Source organism: Mustela nigripes, chromosome 6 (genome assembly GCF_022355385.1).
Source record: "Mustela nigripes isolate SB6536 chromosome 6, MUSNIG.SB6536, whole genome shotgun sequence".
NCBI lineage: Eukaryota > Metazoa > Chordata > Mammalia > Carnivora > Mustelidae > Mustela > Mustela nigripes.
In genome coordinates this window covers 113521931-113534829 of record NC_081562.1, presented here as the reverse complement: position 1 = coordinate 113534829, position 12899 = coordinate 113521931, and the positions used below count along the sequence as shown (strand labels likewise).

Sequence of the window (12899 nt, the reverse complement as noted above, 5' to 3'; positions counted from 1 at the left end):
CCAGCATATCGCTCAACTCACTCACTAGGACATCTTAAATAAGACAGGCAACCTCCTCAAGTCTAGTCACTGTCCTTTGTGACATAGGGACCACAGGACCTACCTCAGGAGTTCTTACAAAAGAAAGAAAGAGAGAGAGAGAAAGAGAAGAGAAAGAAAACACCAAACGTATGGCAAACACCTAACGCAGGGCCGCACACTTCTGTCAGGCAATGTGAGCCTGCGTTGTACTTCTTCCTCCTGACCTAAGACAAATTCTTTATCAACATCACCTAGCTTTAGAAGGCTTCGTTTCCACCACAGCCGTCTGCGATCCTCCAAATTTCTTTTCATCTGTCCATGCAGATGGAGTTGTTGATGAAGAAGGTCGCTTAGAGCCGTTTCTGGTTGCTTTGGGCTCCCCCTGGTGACAAGCTCTGGGAATTGCATGTGAAGCCCCTTTCCCCGGCCCCTCCCAATTTACTTTTTTTTTTTTTAAGATTTTATTTATTTATTTGACAGACAGAGATCACAAGTAGGCAGAGAGGCAGGCAGAGAGAGAGAGAGGGAAGCAGGCTCCCTGCTGAGCAGAGAGCCCGATGTGGGACTTGATCCCAGGACCCTGAGATCATGACCTGAGCCAAAGGCAGCGGCTTAACCCACTGAGCCACCCAGGCGCTCCCAATTTAAAGGCAAATACACCAGAACCCAGATTGTGTGCCCGAGCTCACACAGGCAGCCCTGTTTTCTTTATCACTCTCCCTGGATCGACTTTTAAACTTTGCCTTAAAGAATATTCTATCTTCTCTAAACCTGAAAGTTAAATTTAATACTTAATATTTTAAAAGTTAAGTATTTGAAAATTGAGCTCAGGCTAGTGGTTAGGATTTTTATGCTGGAAGTCCGTGCCAGATCGCCAACATCTGTCTGCAGCTTGGTCTTTATTTTCACAGATGGGCAGCTGTGGATCCGGATGCGTCTTTATCCTAGAATCTATAGTCCTTTCCATAGGACACAGCACTCGTCTTCCCCACTTTTCCCTGGGTTCTCACGACAACCCAGTAATAAGCCAGCCAGATGTGATCACCACCTTTCACAAGTGCGGTCCAGAGGGGGTGACGGGAGTCTGCCCCAGCGAGACCAGAAGGGACTGAGCCAGAGCTGGAACCCACAACAACTTGCATGGCCATCTCAGCTTCCTTGTGGTTTATCAACTCTGGTGTTGGAAGCACTTCTACCACCATAACCTGGAGCCTTGCTCCAGATGTAGGTCCTTCCCCAAGGATGGGCGTGGGGTGGGGTAGCAGTCAGAGCTGGCAGCTGTGCACCCGTTCTGCTGCATCAAAAGATTCACCAACATGGAGACATGAAATGTCTAAAAACCAGCATCATTTTTCTTTCCTAAAGCCACCAGTGCTGTAATTCTACCGTTCATTCCCAGGGCCCACTTAAGAAGAAATTCCATTTCAAATGAGGAACTCTAACCGTAAAATGACCTTCGTGGGTTTACGTGTATGTGCTCACTTGGGCGGTGGGGGCAGGGGGGGGAGCGGAGCACGGAGCTGGCTTTAAACTACAGGTGGAGAGGATGGCCCATCCCAAGAGAGTCTCGCTTTTTAATTTCCTCCTTCAATACTATTATCGCTTCTCCATTTTGTGTAATGAAGCAGCTTGTCCCCAACCCATCCTGGGAGTGGCAGCCATGAAAGACAAGGATTTTCTCCTTTTCTTCATTTAACAAATTGTTGTGTTCCTACTATGTCCTGGATTTAATTGTGGCAAAATATACATACTGTAAAATACACCATCTTTCCGTTCTTAAGAGTAAATTCATGAGTGTTAAGCATATTTCTGTTACTACACAACCAATCCCCAGAATTTTTTTAATCTGGCACAACTGACACTCTGTACCCATTAAACAGCTCCCCATTTCCCCGAACCCCAGCAACCATCATTTTACTTTCTGTCCCTATAAATCAGCCCCTTCTAGGGCCCTCGGAGAAGTGGAATCATACTGTATTTGTCTTCTGGAGTCTGGCTTATTTCATTGAAGCACAATGTCCTCAAGGTTCGTCCAGGTTGTATCATGTGTCAGGATTTCATTCTGTTTTAAGGCTGAGTGGTGTTCTGCTGTATGTATAGATCACAACGTTTATCCATCCATCTGCTGACGGACACGAGGCTCTGTTTAGAGAAGGCCGCAGTTCGGTTTGTTAGGATCGAAGCACTGAGCCGTGTCACAGGTACACGAGCTACGTCCCAACATTAAATAAGGAAGCAGTTGAATACGGATTACAAAATCTTTTCCACCAGGAGAGTGGATTGGTGGATGGGTAGCAATCTTTTTAAAACGTAGGTGAGATCCCAGGCTTTAAACTCACTCACTTCCCTAAAGGACAGACCGGACCAGTTCTACTCAAAGCACTGCTGTCGAGCTGCACACCAGTCTCAGGGAACAGATTTCTGCATCTGAAGTCTATTATCCTGGTCTCTCTTGGCATACTCCCTGAATTGTTTTGTTTTGTTTTTTTGAGAGAGAGAAAGAGCTCAAGTGGGGTGGGGGGGCGGGGTCCAGAGGGAGAGAGAAGATCCCAAGCAGGATCCTTGCCCAGCCCGACTCGGGGCTCAATCTCACAACCCTGAGATCATGAGTGGGACACTTAACCAACCGAGCCACCCAGGTGCCCCGCTAAATCGGACTCTTTAATGGTGACCATAGATGGGACTCCTTAGTTGTACAACTATGGCTGGACAGGCTTTACGGGATGGATTAGGTCAGATGACCTCTTTGGAGGTGTGAGTAGGTACTCAGAGTTTATGCAAAGTCTCAGGAGGGAAGTCAGTAAAACAGGTGAGTTTGGGTTAACTATTCACAGGAGAGCATAGACACACACCAGCTTCCTTAGGTCCGAGTCCACCACACAAGTCCTCACATCGCGGGTGGGAAAATGAAAGCTAATGGCACAGGTCAGTTGTGCATAAGACCAGAAGAAAAGTAGACATTAATACCAAAAAAGGCTTGCTCAGTTTGTTTACTGTCCAGTCATTTCTATTCAAATTGTCCGCTTCTCAAAAGATACCGTTTTTGGCACGATCTGTGTTAAACCACATACTGTCATCACCGTCAGCAATTTACTGAGTGGTGTCGAAAAGTTCAAGTTTATTAACTACATCTACCTCATGATTATTAACTACATCTCTGCCTCTTGATCACACAGATCTTGTTGGGTCAGAAGTACAACCATTCTGTTGACTGGTGGTCCTTCGGCGTTCTCCTCTATGAGATGCTCATTGGTCAGTCACCTTTCCACGGACAAGATGAAGAAGAGCTTTTCCACTCCATCCGAATGGACAATCCCTTCTACCCTCGATGGCTTGAGAAGGAGGCAAAGGACCTTCTAGTGAAGGTAAGATATGGAGTCAAGGAGACTCCATAGGATTAGTACTGCGCATTCTGCCTGGTGCTCCCATTCATTTCTAGGTTGCGATGGATATATGGTAACCAGTAGTGGTCTCAAACTGGGCTTACATGGTATGCGCACATCTGTGTCAACGAGGCACCAACAGGATGGACATTAAACACCAAAATGAGAAGATAAACATTCATGTGCACAATTTACCCAAGCAATGTCCAAAAACCAGTCCCAGGACTATTGAATGCCCTCACTTTGAGATGTGACTGGCACCTTGATAAGGGCAACTTGTGGTTAGAAACTCAACCTTTGGTTTCCCATCATGCCCATTAAACAGGCTCAGTCCAGTGAATCTTACCCTTCCCACCTGGACAGGATATAGGACTTTTCTGCTCACTCAGGTCAACAACAAATCTCTCATTACTCCTAAGCCATAAAATCTCAGTTCAGAAATTATAACTCTTCAACCCAAGACAGAAGTCATCACATCAACCTGCTCTCTGATGCAAAGACTTCTAATCCCTCCCCCCTCCCATCAGGTTCAGGGCTGGCAGCCACTCACCTGTGGAGAAGGGAATGTGGTTATATTGTGGTCAGCTGTGCCCTCCAATGGTGTTCTCTCCCTAACTCCTGAGTTTCTATTTCAGACCATACCAGGTTAAACGCAGGAAGAGGACAGAGGGAGGAGGAGGAGAAACAATTGTCATTTTATGGCTTGGTGCCTTCATGCTCTGAACCTGACTTTTGTGAAGCATTCTAGTGGGTCTTTGGGAAGTACCGGTGCATGGGAACATTTTTGGCTGAAGCCCTTGGTACATAGGCAGTTCAGTCCATTCCCTGGTTCAGCTCCTGTACCCAACTCCAATTCCATGATGTTCCATCTCACAAAGCCCATCCCCACCCCCTGCCTGCTGGATGAGCCTCTTAGATAATATTCAAAATTATGCAGACCAGCTCTCCGGCCACATTCCCTTCCTATGTCCACTGGAAATATTGACGCATTTTCCCCCTATAACTCAGAGTTCAGACGGTCACTATCTCTGCAGCAATCTCCAAGTCAGACCCCTGACCACGATGGCCCAGAACGAGTGCAGAACGGGTAATGCCACAGAGGGGAACGGGGCTCAGAGAATCGCTTGCTGTGACCCGGGAGCTCCTAGGGCAAACCAATGAAGAGACAAGCCGCAGCTGAGAGCCATCATTGAAGACTGGATTTGAGGCAGAGTCCCAGTTTACCGTTGTAGAGGACGCAAAACAGTGTTTGAGTACATAAAGCAAAAACAAACCCCAGCACTCCACCATAGGGGGGCTATCACGTAGAGCCGCCACCTGCTCTGAACCTGACTTTTGTGAGGCATTCCAGTGGGTCTTTGGGAAGTACCGGTGAATGGGAACATTTTTGGCTGAAGCCCTTGGTACATAGGCAATTCAGTCCATTCCCTGGTTCAGCTCCTGAACCGGACAAGGAGACGTACTGGTGCGGTCAAGACGCTGACAGAGCTGAAAGAAGTCGACCAGACACGCAGGTGTTTTGAATTCCGGCATCACCCATTTCAGCCGGCTTTTTAAAAAAACATCCTTTAGGAAAATAATTTTCAGCCTTGCTGTATTTCTATTGAAATGGGAGAACGGGGAAGGCCTTCCAACATTAGAACTTACCAGTGGATTTTAAACCTAAACTAAAAAACAGGACCAGGCCCACCTTTTCTCACGAGTCTGCTTCTCTCTCATGAACTCCTCGGACTGACAGGTGCAGGGCAGCCGCTGCTTCTGCTCGCAAACAACGGACAACTCGTCCAGCGTCTTTGAAATGTTGAGGCAACTCTAGAGCTCTCCCTCAGGAACCAAGATGTTGATTCTAAAGTGGGGTCGAAGCCCTCCCAGGACACCCAGCCCAAGGCTGATGGCGATTAAAACCCAAGCTGGTTCCCTGCAGCCTCTGTTATCCAAACAAGCCATCAACCCAGAAAACGCTCGAATGGCCAGTTCAACACACTTTTAATGATGGGACAACACACGTATAAGATGAAAGTGGATTTCTAAATTCACCAATTAAAAAGAGGATAAAGTGAGCAGGACTGGAATGCTTTACGTAAAGGCAAGTTCAAGTGTTACCCGAGTTGCCGCTTTACACGCGGCTTTGGGCGAGGATGGTTGACTCCAGCCCCCGCAAACAGGCTCACAGACAGAGGGACTCACACAACACATTTACCTACTCACGGTTCTGGAGGCTGAAGTCCAAGAGCAGGGCTCCGCAGGGCAGGCGTCTGGAGGAGGCGGTCTTCCAGAACGAGGCACCTGCCCACCTCGGCCTCTTGCTGTTTCCTCTTAATTCATCTGTTGGGCCCCGTTCCTGCCCAGGTGACCCCACTTAGCCTTAACTGCTCGCTCCCTCCAGGGGCGCTCACCTTGGGGGTTGGGCTTCAACGTGTGGATTCTGCTGGAACCCTGAGAAAGCCTGCGCCAGCACAGCCCACCAGAAGGAGGAAATAAGGGAACAGTCTGGGGACTGCCCGGAGCCGGTCCACCTTCAACTGCTGATGTCCCCTAAAACTCAACAGCTCTGCTTCCCAAAGCCAGCTGCGCCTCGGGACCAGGTGGCGTTAGTCAGGAGGAAATGCTGGGAGGGATGGTTTCCAAAGACAGTAGGAAGAAAGGATCACTCCCAGTTGGAGGAAGGAAGAGACTGGTATGGAATATTACTCAGCAGGAAAAGAAACGAACTATCACTGGTGCACAGAATAGCTTGGCTGGATCGCAAGGGCTTTTGGCTGAGAGACCAGGAAAAGCCAGTCTCAGAGGTCACGTCCTGTGTGAGTCCACTGGTGTAGCATTCTCGAAAGGACACTGTGGAGACAGAAGTCAGATTAGTGGCAGTGGGGGGTAGGGAGTGTGACTGCAAAGGGGTATCCTGAGGGACAGCTTTGTGCTGACAGGACAGTTCTGGGTCTTGTGTGCCGTGGTGGTTACCCAGATCTACATGTGGGGTAACATGGCAGGAGCTAGACACACATTTTATCAATGCCAGTCTCCTCGTTCTGATATCATACCGTAGTTATGAACGATATAAGCATTGGGGGAAGCCGGGAAAAGGGTACCCAGGACTCTATATTAGGTTTGTTGGTTTTTTTTTTCTTTTAAGATTTTATTTATTTGTCAGAGAGCGAGGGGGAGCGGCAAGCAGTGGGAGAGGGAGAAGCAAATTCCCCACTGAGCAAGGAGCCCAACGCAGGACTCGATCCCAGGACCCTGGGATGATGACCTGAGCCAAAGGCAGATACTTCACCAACTGAGCCACCCAGCTGTCCCCACCTGCACTAGCTTTTCACATCCTGTGAACCAGTATGTATGGACTGAATGCGCCCACCCCAAATGCTGTATTGCTGCCCCCAATCCCAAAGTGATGATTATAGGAGGTGAGGAGCCTTTAGGACATAATTAGTCATATATGACGCAATGAAGGTGGGGCCACCATGATAGACTAGTGCCCTTATACAAAGAGGAAGAGAGAGATTCCTCCCCCTCCAGTACACTCACCAAGGAGAGGTCACGTGAGGACACAGCAAGAAGGTGGCCACCTACAAGCCACGAAGAGGGACCTTACCAGACACTGCCCAGGCTGGCACCTGGGTCTTGGACTTCCAGCCTCCAGAACTGTGATCAGGAAATGTTGATCATTTAAGCCACCACGCAGTCCAGGGCCCTTGGTTATAGCGGCCCAAGCAGACCAAGACACTATAATTATTTCAAAATGAACAGGTTATAAACAAAATAAAATCTAAGGCAAAAATGTCAGCAAATACCCAAGCCAAAATCACGTGCAGTTTCAATAGCAGGAAAAAGATGTGCGGTGAGGGCGGAGGAGAAACCAGGTTGAACAGAGCAGGAACCAGGACAGCGGAGGATAAAGACTGCGGGAGAGAGAGAGGGACCAGTTGGTGAAAGTGGTTTACATCCGTGTGGAGGACGTGCGGCTAATTCTTTCCATGTGAGGGAGTGAGGATTCCCTGTCCTTGCCCCATGAGGAAGAAAAGTCCTCTCCTGTGTCCTAGCAGTTGGGCGGATAAAAGTTAGTGTCCCCCACGCGATCTGCTGACAGTAAGACCGGCCTCGAGGTTCAGCTCTGCTCCCCATTTGCTCGGAAACTTGGATCCAACTTCCCCCACATCCTCGAGCTCCCTTTTCTACAACGATCAAAGGTAGTGTCATTTCTGAGAAACTTCCTCTAGGGAAGTGTAGCTAGATCAAGTGTCGCACAACCCAGAAGTGATCGGTCCTCTGAGAAAGCGGCGCCCGCTCCAGCCACAGCATCTGTGTCGGACTCCGGCCCCTCTAGCCGCGGGCGGGCAGGGATGCACCCGGCACTGATCACAGTATTCGGCGGAAGAGGCTGCATTCCATCCTGCATTGGAACCGCGACTGGGCTGTTCCGCTGACTCTTGCCAAAGACAGACACACAGACACGTCCCCTTTCTCCCTCCTGTATTCATCCAGGATGTCCTGCCCATTGATTTGGAAACTGCTGGGAGATGAGTGATCTCAAGCAGAAACAGCCCTTGCTCGTGTAGAAAGATCAGAGGAGGGAATGAGGAGGGAGGAGACTCCAAGGACAGGCGCTGAGCGCTGGTGGCCGCCCTCTGCAGCCCGGCACTGTGCTCCAGCCCAGACAGCCCGATGACTTTAAACAAACTGCGGCTGCATCCTGGCCATTCGTGCACGAGGGGTGCTGTTTCCTATAAATGTAAACCACCCTCTGACAGCTTTTGTGAACAAAGACACGTCTTTAATCACGGACACTGAGGTCCTGGGTGCAGCTTCCGTGGCACAGAGCCGATGGCCTCCCATGAGGTCACCCGTCATCTTCGTGACCTAGAAGGAGGAGGGGTGATCTGTGGCAGGGCAGAGAAGGAAGTAACGAAGTCATGCAATAGTAGAAGGAAACTGGCGTCTCCAAGCTGGAGATCACATTATATTCTCATTACACATTTTAACTTTAAAAAGATAAAAAAATAAAAATACATATTTTTTTAAATCTCACAGGTACATAGACCAGGCTCAGAAAGCTTTGTCGTGATGCCCTAGGTACAAATGCCCTTTGGTACTAGGAAAATCTAATGGGAAACAGCATAGCACACATGCAGCCTAGGGCAGCTACTTCTAATTTAATTCACTGAAACCTTTAATTATAACAACATGAGCTAGTTTTTGGCCCATTCTTGAGGCACTCACACCTTCCCTCTCATCTTGTTTCATCAAAATGTCCTTAAGAAGTAGAGATCAATAGGGTATTTTATGATTGTTTCACGGGAAGAGATATAGGGAAAGTCACTTATTCTCTCTGCTTCTAAAAAATCAATCTGGTTTTCCATCTGTTGATTTACATTGGTGTCTGAGTCTACAGAAAAAAAAGGTTCACGGTGAAGTTGGTGCCTTTTCTGTATGCCGTTCTACATGCTAAAAACAAGAAGCTAACAGAAAGTGAGGACTGAAGACATATGGTCTGGAAGTTGTAAAGGAGAGCCACTTGCTCACTTATTCGGCAAATAATCACGGAGCGTCTAGGACCACTTGCTCACTTATTCGGCAAACAGTCACGGAGCGTCTTTGCGCACGGCACTGTGTGCCCCCGGAAGAAGGCGTCTGCCCTCAGCTACACTCTAGTAAAAAAACCTAAATACTCTTAAAAGATATTTATATATAGTGATTCTTTATCTAACGAAGGGAAGATGTTCGAATGTTCTGTGGAACCCACAGGAGAGATTATTCAACACCAAAAACGAGGAGGGGCTGCTTGTAATTTAGGCTCTACCCCTGACGATGGCAGGATCTGTGATCTTGAGCAGGTGACAGAGCTACGCTGAACCTTAGTTTCCCCAGCTGACCATGGGACAGTGATATCTGCTTTTGGAATCTCTTTGTAAAATCAGGATGATGCAGCTGAGGCATCTAGCACCGTGCCTGACTCTCCAAGAAACGCTGGTTGGATTGAGTCCCAGAATCAACCATACGACCTTGAGCTTGACTTGAAGAGCGGGGAGAGCTCACGAGGAGTTAAAGGAATCAAAGAAAACCTCACAAAGAAGAGGGGGCATTTAAAGACCAGTGGGCTGCGACTTCGAGATGGCGAGAAGGGGTGGGAGCAGAGGGTATAGAGAGGTATTTCCTCTCCGGATGGAAAGGTCCCTAGCGGAGGACAGAGGTAGGAAAGACAGGTGGTGCATTCGGTGAGTAGACATGTCTGGACAGAGGAGAGGGTTACGGCGGGAATGGAAGAATGTGTGTCAGCAGAGACCACAGAGAGCCTGGGATGGCCACCTAAGCGCAGAGGACATAGGACTCCCCGTGGCATAGGATGACCTGGCTTCACCCTGAATTTTATAGGTGAGGACACTGAGACGACCTGCCCGAGGCCACGTGGGTAAGAAGTCTCTTGAGGGACAGCCTCATGTTAGTGGTTTTCTAAGAGAGCTTTAAAGCCGTAAGTTCCATTAAGAGGCCTTCTCTGCCCACGTAGGGTAAGACGGGGGAGGACGTCAGGACGACTAACCATGTGGATGTACGAGGAGGTTATATCAGCATCACACTTGGAGTAAAAAAAAAATTATCATAATTACGAAAAAGAAGAAAAAAAATCTCCACTTTGCTACAGCATGTTGGTTTTGTTCTTTTAGTTTGGGGATTTTTGCGGGGGGAGGGGTTTGGTAGAACCTTTGAAGATTTTCAAGTAGGAAGACAAGACAAGTAGTGTTGGAAAACACATAGACTGGCTATTCTTAAAAAGGGTAAAAACAAGAGATCCCTCTAAATTAGTTGTTAATGGAGATCAGGCCCTGCCCGAGCCTCATGGAAAAAATCACGGCATTTCACTGTGGTTTCTGTTTCAGAGACCCACGGTGTCCTTATGAGACCCTGTAGTTAGCTGTTATTTTATAAACAGACGTCTAGCTGGGGAAGGAAAACGGGGCACCCAGGGCAGGCTCTGGGGACCTGTGGCTTCCCCAGGTCCCGTGTTTAGACTCCCCTATTCCATACTGCCCTTGTCCTACTGTGTTTGAATTTGAAGAGTTTCCAAGTTTCTTTCCTGTCCTGGCCAATGTTCAGTTTGACCTTGTGGGAGAAAGTAACAGGAGAGGGAACAGCACACAAATATACATGTATATTTGTGTATATATATGTGTGTGTGTGTGTGTGTGTATGGAACAAGTCAGAAAATATTAAAGATGATTTGACTTGAATATTATTTTACCAGCAGGCTTGCAGATGCCTTATCCAAAGCAGACTCTCGGCGACTGGTTTATATTATCCCTAAAGTGAGCTTTTCCTCATGGCAGGACTGTTTTCCTTAGAAGGCAGCTTCATCAGAAATCAAAGTCGATTAATACGCAGTCAACCAAGCAATAAATGATCCACATACTCTCTGTGGCTCGGTTTTACAGACCAGGCATCAGTGCACACGCGTGTGTGTGCGTGTGTGTGTGCGTGTGTGTGTCTGTGTGTGTGTGTCCTGCTCCCATCCCCCCCACAGAGCCGTCCCGCAGGAAGGACACCTCACTCACTTCACATGTGAGGACACTGTGAGTCAGAGAGTCCCCTAACCTGCCAGAGGTCCTATTCATGTAGGATGTATACAAAGCTGATTTCAAACCAGGTTTATTTCCCTTGAAAGACAGCATTTCTAGGGCAAGGAAGCAAAAGCCCAGATTCTAGAATGTTCAGAAGGCTCATTTGAGGGAGAATGTTGTCACCAGTGTGACTGGAGGCAACGGTTGGTACCGGTAACTGGTAAGTACAAAACTAAGGTTAGAAAAGTCAAATTCCGTGGCTCTTGGCTTGTGCACTAAGAAATGTGATGTCCTCGGAGGCTGACCAGCTAGTCCCTTGAGAAGTAACGGCCCTCTTTCTGCTGCTGCTCAGCTCTTCGTGAGGGAACCAGAAAAGAGGCTGGGAGTGAGGGGAGACATCCGCCAGCACCCTTTGTTTCGGGAGATCAACTGGGAAGAGCTTGAAAGAAAGGAGATTGACCCACCATTCCGGCCCAAAGTGGTAAGGACCCACCAGGACCCTTTGCTCCCCGCCTTTCCTGCTATGCTTCTCCCCCAACCCCGGGCTGCCTGCCCGCCCCTCACCCCTGCCTGAGCCCCAGCTTTCCTCCTGGGTTCAGTTCTTAGAGGAAAGGGCTTCCTTAACTAGAGTTCAAGTTATTTGGCTGGTGGGGGAGCAGCCTCCGGGCTGAAGTCATGTACCTGCAGGAAAATGCACTGCTGGGCGTACATGCACCAGACTTAACACGCGTGTGCCAGGGACTCTCCGAGAAGATACGGAGCCTTTGCATGGGTACATCCATGCGCCATGGTCCCTCTACATGAGTCGGACTTGGATGTCAGGGATGTGGGAACCATCATTTCTGGGCTATTTATTCACGTCTGCCTGACATTTATAACTCATTCACGTAACTCTATTCTCTGATAGTGATTGTTTTGTGTCCTTCTGTTTAAGGAAGAAGTCAGTTGGGGCTTGGGAAAAGACAGGTCTCTAAATTCCCATGTGTATGCTCCCTAGCAAAAGTCACTAAGCTCCATAAAGAAAGGCAGAACGACCTGGCCACATGCAGAACCGGCCACCATAAAGTGAAGACAAAAAAGCATGGTTAAGATGAAGGAGCTCTGCAGACGGATGTTGAGAATGGTGCAAGCATGGCTCAAATGGTTTATTTTACCACCATTTTTACAAGAATTGATTTTTTTTTTTTTAAGAGTAAAGCAAAGTGCTGGGTTTGCCAGCTATCCCCACTCCTGGTGATTACTGGGAAAGAAGCAGGAAAGAACTGGGTAGATAAAAACCATCTCTGCTAAATTTTTTTGCATGGAGAGGGCATAGGCGTGTGGATTACAAAGCAGAGTGCTTCCCTTTAGAAAAGAGCTACTCCTGTTAGGAGAGTAGGTGGCCAGAAGCAGCAAGTGTGTTCCCAGAGTTAGCAGAGTCCGTCTCAGCGTCTGTCCCCAGCTCTGGGGATGCCCTAAGTGTTCTACAGGCTGGCCTCGAGCACTCTTATTATTTGTGAAAGTGCCACGCCTAATCGATGAGCTAATAATTTGTGATAAAAGGATGAATACCTTTCAGCATCTATTGAGAGCATGGAGCATGGGGTGAATCTTGGAACACTACATCAAAAACTAATGATGTACTGTATGCTGACTAACATAACACAATTAAAAAAATGAATTTTTACCTTGTTTTAGCTCATCAGAATAATGTGACTCCTGTCTCAAATGCCATGGTACATCACAATCAACTTGATATTGTCCACCTAAAAATCAGAATTTTTTTTTAAGATTTTATTTATTTACTTGACAGACGGAGATCACAAGTAGGCAGAGAGGCAGGCAGAGAGAGAGGAGGAAGCAGGCTCCCTGCTGAGCAGAGAGCCCGATGTGGGGCTCGATCCCAGGACCCTGGGATCATGACCTGAGTCGAAGGCAGAGGCTTTAACCCACTGAGCCACCCAAG

The 12899-nt window shown here is 48.0% G+C and overlaps 1 protein-coding gene across 7 annotated transcripts in view; it reads left to right on the top strand.

Annotated features, from left to right (window-relative positions):
* PRKCQ (protein kinase C theta) overlaps positions 1-12899 on the top strand; it is a 179689-nt gene that overhangs the window by 161320 nt on the left and 5470 nt on the right. For all 7 annotated transcript variants that reach the window (XM_059404046.1, XM_059404042.1, XM_059404048.1 and 4 more), the window contains 2 exons: positions 3198-3386; positions 11307-11435. In XM_059404046.1, coding sequence (XP_059260029.1) covers positions 3198-3386; positions 11307-11435 — 318 coding nt within the window. The remainder of the gene's footprint in view (positions 1-3197; positions 3387-11306; positions 11436-12899) is intronic.